Source organism: Nicotiana attenuata, chromosome 7 (genome assembly GCF_001879085.1).
Source record: "Nicotiana attenuata strain UT chromosome 7, NIATTr2, whole genome shotgun sequence".
Taxonomy (NCBI): domain Eukaryota; kingdom Viridiplantae; phylum Streptophyta; class Magnoliopsida; order Solanales; family Solanaceae; genus Nicotiana; species Nicotiana attenuata.
This window is the reverse complement of record NC_031995.1, coordinates 21,202,477-21,220,388: the sequence shown is the minus strand read 5'-3', so window position 1 is coordinate 21,220,388 and position 17,912 is coordinate 21,202,477. Positions and strand designations below refer to the sequence as shown.

At 38.9% G+C, this 17,912-nt stretch overlaps 2 protein-coding genes across 2 annotated transcripts; both read right to left on the bottom strand.

The window, feature by feature from the left end:
• On the bottom strand, positions 1,845–3,140 carry LOC109229894. Its single transcript, XM_019395442.1, has one exon. It carries the CDS (start codon positions 3,138–3,140, stop codon positions 1,845–1,847), a length of 1,296 nt encoding a protein of 431 aa, XP_019250987.1.
• On the bottom strand, positions 3,983–5,825 carry LOC109229893. The gene is made up of 4 exons (XM_019395441.1): positions 5,742–5,825; positions 5,533–5,649; positions 4,987–5,425; positions 3,983–4,158 (listed from the first exon to the last, which is right to left on the bottom strand). Exons 1-4 carry the CDS (start codon positions 5,823–5,825, stop codon positions 3,983–3,985), a joined length of 816 nt encoding a protein of 271 aa, XP_019250986.1.

The following is a 17,912-nucleotide window of genomic DNA, read 5'->3' as shown; positions in this document are numbered from 1 at the left end:
ACAAGGTTAGACAAGCCACTTACCTCGAATCGGCACCAAAATCAACTCGAAATCACACTTTTGCCACGAGTATCCGACTCCAAATGGCCTAAATCTATTCAATTCAATTACATATCGTAAGTAATATTGCAAACAACTGATTCCACTATTAAATTTACAGCTAGGGCGCAAAAATAGGTAAAATGACCAAAACGCCCCTCCAGCCAACGTCTCGGAATCGAATAATTTTCACATTTTCAAAACCCTCGTACTCTCACGAGTCTAACCATATAAAAGTCTCCCAAATCGGAGGTCAATTGCCCACTCAAAACTCAATAATTAGGTCTATGAAGTTTCTTCCAATTTTTGATCCTAAATTCAAATTCCAATGGTGTATTTAACTATAAAATGATGAAATATAACAAGAAGGGACCAAAGAAACGTTACCCAGTGATCTCCTCTCCAAAATCCTCTCAGAATCGCCCTTGCCCGAGCTCAAAATTGATTTTCAAACTTATGAAATTAAACCCTCTAAATTTCCTATTTCTGCCCAGACATTTCCGCTTCTGCGGACAAGGGACCGCTTCTGCGGTCCCGCTTAAGCGGCAAAATAACCGCTTCTGCGGTTTCTCATTAAAGAAAGAAATTCCGCTTTTGCGGACACATGACCGCTCCAGCGGTTCCGCTTCTGCGGAAAGATGACCGCTTCTGCAGTCTCTGAGGGGAAGCCAAAAATCGCTTCTGCGATGAGGAAGCCGCTTCTGCGGCTCTGCTTTTGCGGTTCCCAAACCGCAGAAGCGAAAATACCAGAAGGGAAAACATACCAGCTGCAACAACTTAGAAAATTTCCCCGTTAACCACCCGAAATCATCCCGAGGCCCCCGGGGCCTCAACCAAAAGCACCACTACCACCTAATACCTTATTCGAACTTGCACCAATCCTCAAAACACCTCAAACAACACCGGAAACCCGATTAAATCAAGAATTCAAGCCTAAGAACTTCAAATTCTAACCAAATACGCTTTCGATCAAAAACCTAACCAAACCTCGTTCGAATGACCTGAAATTTTGCACACACATCCCAAATGACATGACGGAGCTACAGCAACTTCCGGAATTCAAATCCAACCCTCGGATCAAAAACTCACTATCGGACCGGAAGCTTCAAAAATCCAAACTTCGGCATTTCAAGCCTAAATGAGCTACGGACCTCCAAATAACATTCCGAACACGCTCCCAACCCCGAAATAACCTAACGGAGCTAACAGAACCATCAGATTTCCATTCCGAGGTCGACTTCACACTGTTCCGATTACGGACCATTTTTCAACACTTAAGCTCTCATTTAGGGACTAAGTGTCCCAAAACTTTCCAAAACTCAACACCGAACGTCCCGACAAACCAAACTAGCAGAAATGAACTTAGGGGAAGCAGTTAATGGGGGATCTGGGCGGAAATTCCAAAAACGACCGGCCGGGTCGTTACAAAGTAATGCATTATAAAATGAGCTTCATGACTCTTGTACCTTGATATTTTCATCTCCTTCATTTGCATGCATTTTGAAATGTTTGAAGCACAACCTTTTGGTAACTTGGCATTTTTTATGACGGTACAAAATAAATTTTTCTGTTTTGGTTCCATGTAGAAACAAGCTTTAGCCAAACTCACTGTTCCATCATCATCTTCTCTTGGTTGTAACTCCTTTCGTATCCCAATTTCTTGTAAGTCATAGCGAGCATTTACATGATCCTTTGACTTTTTTTCTATTTCCAATTAAGTACCATGCAAACTGTTGCAAATATTTTTCTCGATGTGCATCACATCAAGATTGTGCCTCAATTTATTATACGCCCAATATGGCAATTCAAAAAAATGATCTTTTTTTCCACGGACCCTCGTTATCCAGAGATCTTTTCTTTTTGCCCTTTCCAAAAACATTGTTGAATTCAAGCAACTCTTGAAACACTTCTACACCCGACAAAGGAGTAGGTGTAGGTCTATGTTCCTCCTTACCATCAAATGACTTCTTATCTTTCCGCAAAGGATGATTATGAGGCAAAAATCTTCGATGGCCCATGTAACACATCTTATGACTGTGTTTGAGATATAGAGAGCATGTGTCATAATTACAAGTAGGGCATGCCAACCTCCCCTTGGTGCTCCATCTTGAAAGCATTGCTAATGCCGGAAAATCACTAACTGTCCACAACAAGGCTGCACGCATTTGAAATGTTTGCTTTGTCTCAGCATCATATGTTTCTATCCCAGTTTCCCATAGTTCCTTTAATTCTGCAATAAGTGGTTGTAAGTACACATCTATATCATTTCCTGGAGATGAAGGACCTGGAATGATCATTGACAACATGATATATTCTGGCTTCATGCAAATCCATGGTGATAAATTATAGTTCATTAACATGACAGGCCACGTGCTATGAGATATGCTCATGGTTCGAAATAGGTTGAAACCATCACTTGAAAGACCCAACCTAACATTACGTGGATCTTTGGAGAAGTCAGGATGTAGAGAATCGAAATCCTTCCAAGCTTCTCCATCAGCAGGATGCCTCATATTCCCATCATTAGGCCGTTCATTAGCATGCCATCTCATTGCAATAGCTGTTTCAGGACACATGAATATCCTCTGAAGCCTAGGCTTCAAGGGAAAGTACCTTAAAACCTTTGCAGGAACTTTAAAACTTGTATTAGTCAAGGCACGATTACAACTTTTCCATCTAGAAGACCCACAAATAGAGCAATTATCAGCCTTTGCATTGTTATTCCAAAATAGCATGCAATCATTAGGACATGCATGTATTTTTTCATAATGAAGACCCACATCTTTTATCATATTTTTAGCATTGTTGAAAGACTCTGGCAGCTTAGCAAAAGGAAATTCCTCTTTTAACAACTCTAACAAGTCTGAAAAGGCTACATTACTCAACCCATGCAAAGACTTAAACAAGTACAACCGGATGGTGAAACTCAGTTTACTAAAGTTTTCACACCCGGGATATAACTCTTGTTTCCCTTCCTCTAATAATTTAAAAAATTTCTTAGCATCTTCAGATAGAGCCTCTCTCATCCCTTCTTCTTGTACCGGTTCACCTTCTACATTTCTGAATGTATCATGAAGTAATCCATCAATATCATCACGCATGTTAGAACCTTCATCATTATTGCTTTGATGAGGTGTAATTCTAGAGGAAAATCCTTCACCATGAAAATCCTATTAACTCAATAAAATCCTATACATGAAAATCCTATACGACAAAAGTAATCAACAAAATTAACTCAATAAACCAAGATACATACTAATTTGACATGACCAAAACTTAAAGGGGATGAAATCAAAGAGTTACAAATAGTAAAGCAATTTTTGCATTGAGAAAAAATTATAAAATCATTAGAGAAGAGATCTGTTCTTAGTGTCAACGAAAGTTCAACATGACTTGAAAAGTTGATAAGTTGATGTTGGATATAATAAGAATGAAAGTAGTTTATGGTTAACATTTATAGTTTTGTAGTGAATCAAAGAAATCAAGCATGCTATTCTCATCTCTAAGACTCTAACATCCTCTAGGTTGCACCAAAAAGCCATACGCACGAGTATTTCATTTTCTGTACAAGTTGGTGCTAGTACATCGTCCATCTATATTTCTCATATTCTATCAGTAGCTCTTTAGATTATTACTAATAGACTCCCATTAGGAGCAGAAGTCAGGCATTACCCCAATTCAAGCGAATGGTATTCATTCTGTACGAATAAATGCGGATCGCNTCTCGAGAATTAGCAGGACTTTCTAACAAATTTATATAGTTTTCACTATATTTAGTAACAGAAACAGTGTATCTTTTATACAATGTATTTATACAAGTCATGGAAATAGCTGCACATAACCTGTTCGCAATTGCAATTCCTAAAATGACAAGGGGTAGGAAGGATGACGAATGCTCCAATTGTAGCAAAGAATACTGAGTCATTCCTCTGAGAAACTTCATTCAAGTAGGCTTTGTCTTTTTGATGTTTCTCTTCTGTGAAACAGTTAAGAACTTGGCGCTGACCTTCTTAAGATTCTTACCCAAGGGAATGCTGAAGTCATCATCTCGATCTCCAACCAACTTAGCAAGCTGAGCACGAATTGTAGGTTTACCAGAGCTACTATCACTTTCATAACCTGGCCAAGGATCAAGTCAACGATTGGTCAAGAATAACTAAACCGTAACTCAGCTCTCGATAAGGAAAGGCGAAAGTAAACAAAGATGGGCAACTTTACTTGAATCTTGCTATAACTTTTTGACTAAATGGAAGGGATAATAAATGGCCANATTTATCTTCAGACAACAGCTATTACAATTTTCCTAACATGTTCTCCAGCGGTTTTGAATTTTGAACCATCACATTCATGTGTATTTTCTGGAATTTTTTTGATAGATATGCAAGGAATTGACAGAAAATAGTGGTTGTTTTTAGATGATAACCACTGCTTGCAGCTTGTGAAGGCTGCATTTAAGCATGTTGATAAGTTTTCAGTTCTTTTTCAATTACTCCTTCATTGAAAAGTGGATTTTTTACAATATACTAGATCATATGCCACATATAAAGCCTGATGTATGTCAACAACAACAACATGAAGAGCACTGTTTTTACAGTGTAGATTTGCATCCAAGATTTAACAGAAAAGGCAAATTTTGCATCCTTTTGAAGAATGCCCTTATAAGACTTTCTTGGGACCAATGTAACAAAGGGAAAACGAGAGAAGAGTTAACAGAAGCTCAACTATAGCTAGTTGACAGAAGCCTTCAATCTAGATGGCTTTGTACAGAAAACCAAGATAAAGAGGAAGCAACATGTCTGAGGAAGCAACATGTGTTGATATTATAAGCCAATTATTCTCTTTATAAAAGGTTATAGCTAAGCCGAATAAGTTTAAGTGTAACTTTAAAAAAGAAGCAGAAGGAGGAGAAGAAGAAAGGAAGAAACAAACAAAGAAAGATGCACTGACCTTGATTATTACTCCCAGTAGATAGGCGATTTATTAGTTGCACAGCAGCTTGTTTGGCAGAGGAAGCTTCTCCAGGTGAACAAGCATTGAAACCTAGCATGCTGGGATCAACTCGTAAATCTGGATTCAGATGCTTAAGTTGTGAAATGATTTTAACTGCAACTTGTAGTTCCATGGCATCTTTTTGTGCATTGAACTTTTCCTGCAATCTTTGCTGCATCCTTTCTTCCATTTCCTCCAATTTTTGCTGCATCACCTCATCAGTAGAACTTGAGGGTCCCAAATCTCCCACTTTTCTTTTTAAGGAGGTCTTGGTAACCCCACGTCCATACAATCTTATGCGACCTGGATGCTCAGGTCCCATGACTGATGCAAATGCATCAACTGATTGACTGCCATCTTCACTTTCTTGTGTTGATTGTAGTCTTTCCATTTCAGCCTACAAGACCAAATTGAGTCATTATTAAATCAGAAAGTATATGACACTAAGTCAATAACTAAGAACGGACAAATGATAACAACAAACTTTAAATTAATAACTCGTACAATTTTATTAAGAGTATCTGCATACGAGGCCTTGTATACTCGATCAACTTTTCTTTTTCTCGTAGCCACAAAGAGGTCCTTGCTTGATAGAGGCTCAGAAGTTTCTTTCTTTTTTTCCTGATTATATAAAAAGTGGTATAAAAATATATTGGACTAAAGTTAATAAGTTCATATTTAAAAGAATAATAATAAGAAAAAAAATATCAAACCTCGCATATTCGAGCAAAACTTCTTTTGCCAGCAGTGTGTGGATATTTCAACTTTTTATGATTCTCGGTATTGGTTTGGGACATTTTCTGCAAATCGGCCAATAAATATAAAGTTGTCAAGTTCAGTTGTCCCAACAGATTCAAATGAAGCTTAAATTTTGCACTAGGTTATGTAACCTAAGTGCATTTGATGTATAAAAATAATAAAGTGATTTCTAATTAAACATAAACCAGACATTCTCAGCAAATCATGGGACAATACTTAGTTTTACCTTGTAGGCATCAGAGTTTCAATAATTAAGAAGATCCCTAAATTGAGATTCAGGAACATCAACCAGCCTTTTCTCCATTCGAAGCTCGTCATTCTCATATGGTTTATAATGGTCGTTAAATAGTTGATTCTTACACTTTCTCCAAGCATTCTGAATTGAATCAAAAAGCCACCTTTCTGTAGCATCAGGAATATCATATTTTCCCTACAAATTTAATTTGGTACAGTTAGGTTAGTGTAAAAATATAAAATATCTACACAGAATATTGCGAACTTAAAACCTTGATATATATCCACATATCTTCTTTTGTTTGAAGTTTTCTCCAATTAAACACATTAAGAGGACAAAAGGCCGCATTCCTTGCCAATGTACCGAGGAAGCTACCCAACTCTGCTACAACATCACCAGTAGGACCTATGGGTTGATTGTTCTCGTTTAGCACAATTAGCTTGCGCTCTTTCCTACCATGAACATTTGGCATCAAAGTTTTTCCTCTTTTTCTTTTTTCGTCAGAAGGACCTGCATTAATATTAAGTAAGAATAATCACCATATATCACGTCCATATTGTTTGCTAATTTAACGAAATAAAATTTATATGTTCTTGCCTTGTTCCTCGGATTGTTCGTTTGTTTCATGATTGGAAGAATCCTCAAATTGTTCATGTACCGTTTGTGAAGTACAAATGGTGGAATCCAGTGGCAGTTGCTGCGATTGTTCACGTACTGCTTGTGATGCAAGAGAGGTAGAGTTCAGTGACTTTTGTTGCACATGTTCATGTACAGTTTGTGCTGGAGAAGCAGAAGGCTGAGGCAGTTGCAACAATTGTTCTTGCACTTGAACTCCTAATTGCGAAAGTTGTTTTTCAATTAAATTCATATGATGCTTGTCATTTGTCATTGTAGATTGAACAATTCTTTTTGTTTTCAATGATGAAACTTTTTGGTTCAGCAAAGATGCAAGTGATCCGGCTGCAATGCAATTTTTAGCTTTTTTATTTTTACTTGAGTGCCCTTCCTGATTCATGACTATTCAAATTCCTGTCAAATTCAGAAAATTAAATAAAAAATAAGTTATCAAAGCATTAACAACAAGACCTTTGGGTTAATCTGGGAAATATGATGAAAAGGGAAGAAGTTCTGAGAACCAACAATGAATACAACAACACACAGCAGGAGTAGGAGAAGTTCTGAGAATAATTTTGACCATCTGCCCCAAGAGGAGAGCAATTTAACAATGGTAATCATAGGAATATGATTAAGGAAGAGTATTATGTTGTTCTATGATATATGTAGATACTATTGGCATTTAAATTCAGGAGCATTTGAGGTGGTTGAAAACCAGATCAACAACTCAACGTCACCTGAAAGGAGACACATGAGGGCAAGGCACAAACCATCAAAGAGTCGCTCACACAAATACTGTCAAAATGGACAATCTCACCTAGGTGCACAACTGCTGCAACATGGTAGAACAGGAATTTTTCAGTTAAAGGTATATTTGGACTATTACAAATTACACAGAGAGCCAGACAAAGAAAAAACAGCAAAACATTACATTGATAATGAGAGAGTACACTTAATGAGATATAGAGAGCATGTGTCATAATTACAAGTGGGGCATGCCAACCGCCCCTTGGTGCTCCATCCTGAAAGCATTGCTAATGCTGGAAAATCACTAACTGTCCACAACAAGGCTGCACGCATTTGAAATGTTTGCTTTGTCTCAGCATCATATGTTTCTATCCCAGTTTCCCATAGTTCCTTCAATTATGCAATAAGTGGTTGTAAGTACACATCTATATCATTTCCTGGAGATGAAGGACCTGGAATGATCATTGACAACATGATATATTCTGGCTTCATGCAAATCCATGGTGATAAATTATAGTTCATTAACATGACAGGCCACGTGCTATGAGATATGCTCATGGTTCGAAATGGGTTGAAACCATCACTTGAAAGACCCAACCTAACATTACGTGGATCTTTGGAGAAGTCAGGATGTAGAGAATCGAAATCCTTCCAAGCTTCTCCATCAGCAGGATGCCTCATATTCCCATCATTAGGCCGTTCATTAGCATGCCATCTCATTGCAATAGCTGTTTCAGGACACATGAATATTCTCTGAAGCCTAGGCTTCAAGGGAAAGTACCTTAAAACCTTTGCAGGAACTTTAAAACTTGTATTAGTCAAGGCACGATTACAACTTTTCCATCTAGAAGATCCACAAACAGAGCAATTATCAGCCTTTGCATTGTTATTCCAAAATAGCATGCAATATTAGGGCATGCATGTATTTTTTCATAATGAAGACCCAAATCTTTTATCATATTTTTAGCACTGTTGAAAGACTCTGGCAGCTTAGCAAAAGGAAATGCCTCTTTTAACAACTCTAACAAGTCTGAAAAGGCTACATTACTCAACCCATGCAAAGACTTAAACAAGTACAACCTGATGGTGAGACTCAGTTTACTAAAGTTTTCACACCCGGGATATAACTCTTGTTTCCCTTCCTCTAATAATTTAAAAAATTTCTTAGCATCTTCAGATAGAGCCTCTCTCATCCCTTATTCTTGTACCGGCTGACCTTCTACATTTCTGAATGTATCATGAAGTAATCCATCAATATCATCACGTATTTAGAACCTTCATCATTATTGCTTTGATGAGCTGTAATTCTAGAGGAAAATCCTTCACCATGGAAAACCCATTCGGTGTAACCATCAACAAAGCCATTAACGACCAAGTGATCCTCCACCACATTTCTATAATGCCAATAGCGATTAATGCACTTTTGACAAGGGCATCATATTTCATTTCCTTGGGAAGCTCGTTCAAATGCCTTACCAAGGAAATCATTCACTCCACGTATATACTCATCCGTCCATCTTAGGAGATGCATCCAACTTTTATCAACACTATCCATGAATATCCTATACGACAAAAGTAATCAACAAAATTAACTCAATAAACCAAGATACATACTAATTTGACATGACCAAAACTTAAAGGGGATGAAGTCAAAGAGTTACAAATAGTAAAGCAATTTTTGCATTGAGAAAGAATTATAAAATCATTAGAGAAGAGATCTGTTCTTAGTGTCAACGAAAGTTCAACATGACTTGAAAAGTTGATGAGTTGATGTTGGATATAATAAGAATGAAAATAGTTTATGGTTGACATTTATAGTTGTGTGGTGAACCAAAGAAATCAAGCATGCTATTCTCACCTCTAAGACTCTAACATCCTCTAAGTCGCACCAAAAAGCCATACGCATGAGTATTTCATTTTCTGTACAAGTTGGTGCTAGTACATCGTCCATCTATATTTCTCATATTCCATCAGTAGCTCTTTAGATTGTTACTAATAGACTTCCATTAGGAGCAGAAGTCAAGCATTACCCCAATTCAAGCGAATGGTATTCATTCCGTACGAATAAATGCGGATCGCATTTCACAAGCGTGTGTTTCGCGGTGCCACTTCTGTTATTCCCTAACTCTTGTGTTTGTTCATTTACCAATGAAAATTGAAAAGAAAAGAGTTGCCAGCTTCCTGTCCAGGTTTTTTTTCTTTAAACTAAGAAGTTCAAGCTTAATAGAGCTTTGACTTAGCTTCACAAAGATTCAATTAAATAAGACAAAGAAAAGACTAGCAACCAAATCACTATTATCTCATGAAAAAGTTATCTAGACTGCTAGCATTATACGAGGTAGTGAGGTCAGAAACGACCAATAATCATTCGTCATGTAGAATATTTGATTTTTGTTTCTAGCTCTCAATAAGCATTATTTGATTCGTCAAGGAATTAACATTGGTGGTGTATTTTTCGTCAAAGAAGCTGACAGATATGGGGTTTCAATTCAAGTACACTTTGGAGGATATGTATAAAGGGGCCATTGAGACTTGTCGAAAGAAGCATTTGCTTCCCTTTTGTACCCGAATCACTACTGATAATGGACGTGACAAAGAAGCCACAAAGTAGTGAACTATGTAGAGTAAAGTTTCAGCTTTAGAGAAGCAGGCAATGTCTACTGATGACAAAAAAGTAAAGTACAATAAAGTATTGGGACTTTAAGACTAAGTGATAACCTTGCTATAAGTGATCTGACCTAAACTTTGAACGCCAGAAATTCCAGAATCTCCACCAGCAGAATTCTAGGAACACAAAAAAGAAAGATGAAAAAAATATTTTACTTACTATCTTCCCATTCTTAAGAACAAGTAAATACAACAATTACCAAAGAAGGAAACAGAAGCATTATCATTCATAATCCAAATACTGAGTAAATCAAAGGCACGCAAGAGAACATACTGCCCAAGTGAAAAGAAATAGGAACAATTAAAGGAAAAATAATTCTACCAACAATTGATATATCCATCGATTTTTATTTATTTATTTATTTATTTATTTATTTATCTATTTTGCAAACCCTACTTCTCTAGGTTTTACAGCTATTAGGAGTACAATCCAAACAAAACAAAAAACCTAACCCTTAAACATTAAGGGTGAAAACCAAAATCAGGAAATAATGAACCAAGCTTCTGAATCAACTATGGATTTCTGAAGGTCTTCGTTTTAAATCTACTGATGATGATTCTGCTGCTAAACAAGCTTCTGAATCAACTATGGATGCTACTAAAAATGCCAAAGACAAGATTACTGACACTGCTGCAGGTTACTTATTGTCGCTTATACTATTCTTTTAATGTACTTTAGTTTATATAGATTCGTATTTGTGGTCAAACCCATGACATACAAATAGTTCATCACTGTTTGTATCCACTGACTTCAAATTTTAATTAAGCACCTATATATCACTTGAAATATTAGTATGGATGCTGCTAAAAATGTGACCTAAAGTCGTGACCTAAAAATGTGACCTATATATCAATAAACAGAAGAGAGACCTAACTTCCTCTTAATACCCAGAAGTGTGAATCATAGCTACTTTCGGCTCGAACTACATATACATATAGAAAAAAGGCATTTTGTTGCAGAAATTAACTTCCTTCAAAATACTAAAACGAAAATTTTCATTTTGATGAAGTCCAAACTAAGCAAAATATTTCGACTCTAACCAATGTAATAGAGGAAAGGAGCAAGAAATAAAATTCCATCTGACCAACAATCGCGGCAAATAGCTGAGATTAACATACCTCTCAGGATAATCAGAAACATGAACCAACAACCGCCCTTTTTAAGAAACCTCTACAATCAAGAATCGCGCTTGTTTCACGAAAATCTTGCTTTGTTCTTCTCTGTTGTCTTTGTATTTTCTTCTTCTTGATCTGTGGTTTATCAAATTGCTCTATTCGTTGAGTTTGTTTTTTAAAGTGTGGTTTATCTGAAGATCTTACACATCCGTTTGGATAACTTCTCCGATTCGAGCATAATTTTGATTTTGGAATTTGGGGATTCAGGGAATTTTCTTCTATCCTTGAGATGAATCTATAAGGAGAATGAAATACATTAGAAGTAGAGAGGNTTGAATTATTATGCCTAGATATCATTGTTTCGGAGTCGGATTGTAGAGGAAAGGCGGTATTTGAGGATTGATTGCTATTCGTTGGACCGAGGTAAGTGTTTGATCTAACTTTGGCTTGAGGGAATAGGATTAGAGTATTGTTTGCTAATTGCTAAATGTTGAGTACGGTGTATAGGCATGGTGCCGAGTATCTATACACCGGTGTCTAGCATGACCGTGAGTCCTTACTTGTGCTTATTTGGGATTCCGTGGGGACTCTTCCTTGTTTAATTGATGGATTCGATATAATGTGAACAATATGAAGAGAAAATATGATTTGTAAACTCCTTGGAGCGTTGGCTCGAATTATGACATGATTAGGACGTAAGAAATGAGCGAAAGAGGAAGAGATGTAATTACTCCCTTGCCGGGACGTGTAAGTTATTGTTGTTGCTCCCTTGCCGGGAATTAACTGTTTATTTGTATTCTCCCTTGCCGGGATGGTTGAATTGATACTTGTTCCCTTGCCGGGAAATCATTATATATAATGTGAAATGGGATCGTGTGGCACGCCGACCACTTATACATTATGAAATGGGATCGTGTGGCACGCCGACCACTTATATATTATGAAATGGGATCGGGTGGCACGCCGACCACTTATATATTATGAAATGGGATCGTGTGGCACGCCGACCACTTATATATTATGAAATGGGATCGTGTGGCACGCCGACCACGTATTCTGTGTTAGAAGAGATTGGTTGTAGTTTTCCTTATTTGTTCCTACCGTTCTATTTTATCTGTTATTCCCAAAAGTATGCTCCCCTCCCAGTCTTAAATATTACTTTCCGCTGTTATTTTTTGTAGTACTTGTATAAATAAATATCTGCACAGGTTGATTGGTAGTCCTGTCTAGCCTCGTCACTACTTCGCCGGGGTTAGGCCAGGCACTTACCAGCACATGGGGTCGGTTGTGCTGATGCTACACTCTGTGCATCTTTTTGCACAGATCATAGTACCGGAGCAGGAGCTTTTGGACAACAGTAGGAGCGTTGGGAGCTTACTTCAGTCCGGAGATTCCCGAGATAGCCTTGCTGGCGTCCGCATGGCCCGGAGTCTCTCTTATCTCTGTTTTTTGTTTGATTTCCCTTGTATCGGATCAGATAGTACTGTATTCTTATTCAGACTTTGTATTTAGCATTCAGTAGAAGTTCGTGAGTTAGTGGCACCAGATCTGGGTAGAGGTGTATTTGAATTTCCGCACTTGGTTTCAGTTATTTATGTTTCGAGACTTCCGCTTTTATATTAATTGCCTCGTTCTTCTTTATACTGTTAATGATGTCGAGAGAAGTATTAAATTAATTGGCTTGCCTAGCTCCTATTAGTAGGCGCCATCACGACTCCCGAGGGTGGAAAATCCGGGTCGTGACAATGACTTGAACTTTTGTGGATATGAGTTGAACCTTTAGGATATGAATTAAAATTTTGGTTTATGTATTAGAATTTTAGATTGCGGGAGGATTTTGTAGATGGGGTTGATGGTAATATTAGACATGCAATGGAACTTCCACCAAGAATAACTAAGACACAGTACCTGGCAGAGTGTGCCTTTAATTGTTCTTCTCATTAGCGACAACGATGATGAGAAGGCAAGAACATGTGTTTCAAATAGTTATGGTGTAGGTAGGAGTTTAACATTTCCTAAGTAGATAAAAGAAGAGGTAATAGAGGAATTCTATACTTCAATTTCCAAGAGAAAAAGGAGTTTAATTGGGAGCGACAAGGGTGATGGTGATTGAATGTTTTCCGTTGGTCATGGCAGTTCCCATAAAACGTGGATCATAAGACTCTATGATGACAGAGATTATAGGAAGTTTTGTTCTCAACTTTCTTCCAAGTCTGATCCGTACAAGCTTAATTGGATGTTGGTCATATATTCTTCGGATTCAGACAATGATTTGACTGACAAAAGTATGAAAATGCTAATCAAAAGAATTAAAGCTAAAATGTTACAGAGAAAAGGACCATCGTGGCAGGGAGACAGAGTTTGGGGGCTGCCACGATTGTTCCGGATGGTCCATCGTCATCTCGGCAGGACTGCGCCCCCTCTTCGGCTAATGAGAGGTTGAAGGGAGTGGTGGTGGATGATTACGAATCTGATTCAGACATCGATCCTGAGGACATGAGGATGTTCGAGGAAGGATTTACCGGGGTCGATGTAAGGGCGGAAGGTCCTCTCGTGTGCTCGATATTCTATTGGATTTTAACTTGTTAGAGGACACGGTGGATTTGGTGCCTCAATTTGACCTTCTGTGCTCCACCGCCGAAAGTGAGTCTCTTCGAGAGATCAATGATTTCGCTTTGTCACGTGGTGTGTCCGGGATGGCTTTGAGGGTGAGTTTCTTTTCGCCGTTTTCTCTGTTTTTGTGCTATTTTGCTTTTGTTGACTCCTACCTTCTCTCCTTCTTTNGGGGGGGGGGGGGAATGTAGAGGGAATAAAAACCGTTCCAATAAAATAAAAAATTCTCAGACCCGTTCCGTATATCAGTCTATTAGAACTATTTCAGGACAGTTTCGGAAAATTATTCTATGGCAACGGTTCCACAACAATTGGAACGGTTTGATAGTCATAGTGTGCCGATATCACCCAAGTGCTATGGTAATAGTTGTAACTGTTACTATAACCTATCTATGGCAACGGTTAGTGAACCGTTGCGAAGAAACGGTTGCCATATGTCCATTTTCTAGTAGTGTGCGGTCCCGCATCTGCGAGGATTTAACCGCATCTGCGAAAAAGGGGAGGGGAGGTTGGGACCGCATCTGCGGTCTGGGAGCCGCATATGCGGAGCCGCATCTGCGGTTCCTGGCTTGGCCTCCTTGGCCGCTTCTGTGATCGAAGTGCCGCATCTGCGATCCCGCATCAACGCTCCAAAAACCGCAGATGGGGTTATGACAGAAGCGGCAGCTCTTCAGGCCTTTCCCAAAATTCCAATTTCGATCCGTTAACCACCCGGAATCCACCCGAGGCCCCCGGGACCCCAACCAATCATACCAACCAGTCCTAAAATACATTATGGACTTGCTGAGGTCTCAAATCATATCAAACAACGATAAAATCACGAATCGACCTCCAATCCAAGCTTTATGAACTTTAGAATTTTAAACTTCTACTTTTGATGTTTAAACCTATCAAATCACGTCCGATTGACTTCAAATTTTGCACGCAAGTCATATTCGATAGTACGGACCTACTCCATATTTCGAAATCGGATTCCGACCTTCATATCAAAAGTCCACTTCCGGTCAAACTTCTCAAAAACCTTCAAATTCTATCTTTAGCCAAATGACTCCAAAATGACCTACGGACCTCCGAATTCACTTTCGATTGCGCTCCCAACTCCAGAATAACCATACGAAGCTATTCACAGACTCGGAATCCCAAACGGACATCGTTAACACTGAAATGCACTTCAAGCCAAACCTATGAAATTTCTTCTAAAATGCTAACATCCGTAATAGGCGCCAAAACTCTCCCGAGTTATCCAATACCCGAACCAAGCATACGCCCAAGTCCGGAATCATCATACGAACCTGCTGGAACCTTCAGATCTCGATTTCAAGATCTTTTACTCAAAAATCCCGTCCTAGTTAATTCTTTCAACTTTAAGCTTCCGAAATGAGAGTTCTCTTCCCAAATCAACTTCGAACTTCCCGAAATTCAATTTCGACCACGCGTACAAGTCATAACACCTGAAATGAAGCTGCGCATGGCCGCAGACTGTTGAACGACGCGCTAGGGCTCAAAACGACCGGCCGGGTCGTTACATTCTCTCCCACTTAAACATTCGTTCATCCCCGAACGTGCTGAGAACTACACTGAAGTAGTCTAAAATCATTGTTTAACACCTCATGCACCTTCCCGTGCTACCACAACTCAGTTGAGCACATTCGCTCGATCAATGCTGAAGATATTTCCTTTTATTCAAGCAACTAAGCCTTAGAGTCCAATTCCAACATCCGGAATTCTATGCTAGGCCTGTTTCCAACATACGCTCACAGTATCAATAACTACACGCAGCCCCAAAACGCGACTACATACCTTAGCTGAATTCACAACTTGCACCACTTTACTCACAGGACCACAATAGCATTTTCTGATCAAATTAATCGTAATTCCACGAATACGATGCCCTCATTGCACCTCATGACTTACATAGTTCTTGCCCTAATTCTTACAATACTGCCACGACGGAAGAGATGTGTAGAAATCTATAACCGACTGCCGAATCAACAAATCATTGGGTCTATACTCCTGACAAGAACCATCATCTCATTCTGAACCAAATAATGGTCTTAGCTCCTTAATATACTTCATATAGTCAGATTGCACTGATCCTAAATCCAATGATCGCATCTCACCCAGTACGAACTGCTCAGGAAATAAGCCACCCCGGACATAATCAAAAGTCTCATATGATGCTACAATGTGCCAATAGGCTACCAATTCGAACACGATACAAAAGGAAAACGAACTCTGGAAGGAACTACTTAACTCACGCACTAATACGGACTTTCCTTAGAAAATAGGAAGTAAGGCATACAAAAATAGCATATAGAAAACTATACTCAACATCACACTGTTGCGGCGCGTAACCCGATCCAAATAATATACCCATGGCGGCGTGCCACCCGATCCACACATAACACTCACCTAAGGAGATGCACATCGAGCTAAATTGCTCATTACAATAAAATACCGAATTTCGGTCACAAGCACGCTAAGTGTATAATACCATCCATGAGGGGACATATAGCGTTATAAGCTACAAAACTCAAGCACAACTGAGGTACGATATACAATCTGAATCTCAAGAGCCATTTTGCTCATATAACATCATTTCTACGCGGATCCTCAACACATAAGCAGTTTCTCAAGTCGTCTCACAATGTGACGACCCAAAGGGTTATCACCTGTTTTCTCTTTCATTCCGCGCTTTCGAGGCCTTGAAAAACTAATTTTTTACTTGCCTTGATTTGCGTGCGCAGTTCGAGCACGTAGCCGGAAAGATTATATGTTAAATTCTGTGAAAATTTTAAAATGTGGCTTTAAAATGATTAAAGTTGACTTTGGTCAACATTTTTGGTAAACGGACCCGGACCCGTGATTTGACGGTCCCGGAGGGTCCGTAGAAAAATATGGGACTCGGGCATATGCCCGGAGTCGAATTTCGAGGTCTAGAGCCCGAGAAAAGAATTTTTCTGTGAAATTGTTTTTCTGAAATTATTAAGGAAAATGGAAATGAAAATTGATTAAAAGGCTGTGGTATCGGGCTCGTATTTTGCTTTCGGCGCCCGGTACAAGTCTTATATATGGTTTAAGCGCTTCCTGTGAAATTTGGTCGAAATCGGACGTCATTTGACGTGTTTCGGACCTAAATATGTAAAATTTGAAGTTTATGAATTTAGAATGAAAAATGATGATTTTGAGGGTTGATTCATTGATTTTGATGTTGTTTTGGCGATTTGATCGCTCGATTAAGTCCGTATGAGGTTGTTGAGTTAGTGTGTGTGTTTGGTTAGGAGCCGCGAGGGCTCGGGAGTGATTCGGAGGTGGTTCGGGATGTTTTTGGCCTTAGAGAAAGTTGGAGAAAATCTGCAATTTTCAGCCCCCGTTCGCGTTCCTTTGGCTTTTTCCTCTTCCGCGTTCGCGTACTCGGTCACGCGATCGCATAGCTTCAGCATTTCCTTCAATGCGTTCGCACCAGTAGATCGCGTTCGCATAGACCAAACTTTTGGACCCCCAGTATTTCTTCTACGCGTTTGCGTTACCATCCACGCGATCGCGATGACCAGTCAGTGGGACCTTTCGCGATCGCATCCCTATTTCCGCTATCGCGTAGGGCAAATTTGCCCAGTTATTTTTAAAGCCTAAAAACAGATCAGTAATAGGATTTTTCACCCAAAACACACGAGTTCATCTTCTCCACAGCATATAGGCGATTTTTAGAGCTATCCTTCACCAAAGCTTCTTGGGTAAGTATTATCTAACTCGTTTTCTTCATTTTCTATCATCATTTATCAAATTCGTAGACCTAAATCATGTAGTTCATGGTAAGAATTGGGGAAAAGGGTAGAATTAGGGTTTTTTAATTTTCTTTGATTTAGACCTTGTTTTGGGGTCGAATTTGAAAATAAATTATATATCCGGGCTCGCGAGGGAATGGGTGACATGGAATTAGTTCGAACCTCGTGTTTTGACCAAGCGGGCCCGAGGTCGATTTTGGAATTTTTGGAAGAAAGCTTGGAAATTCATATTTAGGCATTGGGTTTAGTTTGTTTAGCTATTATTAATATTGTAAAGTCATTATTTCATAGATTTGACTGAGTTGGAGCCGATTTTGAGGGGTAAAGCTACACTAGAGGCTTGAGTT

Coding starts and splice junctions, on each gene's coding strand:
- LOC109229894 (XM_019395442.1), bottom strand. CDS start 3,140: ATGCGTGATGATATTGATGGATTACTTCATGATACATTCAGAAATGTA.
- LOC109229893 (XM_019395441.1), bottom strand. CDS start 5,825: ATGTCCCAAACCAATACCGAGAATCATAAAAAGTTGAAATATCCACAC. Junction 5,650..5,741: donor GTTTTGCTCGAATATGCGAG/GTTTGATATTTT, acceptor TTATATAATCAG/GAAAAAAAGAAAGAAACTTC. Junction 4,159..4,986: donor TACTGGGAGTAATAATCAAG/GTCAGTGCATCT, acceptor ATCCTTGGCCAG/GTTATGAAAGTGATAGTAGC.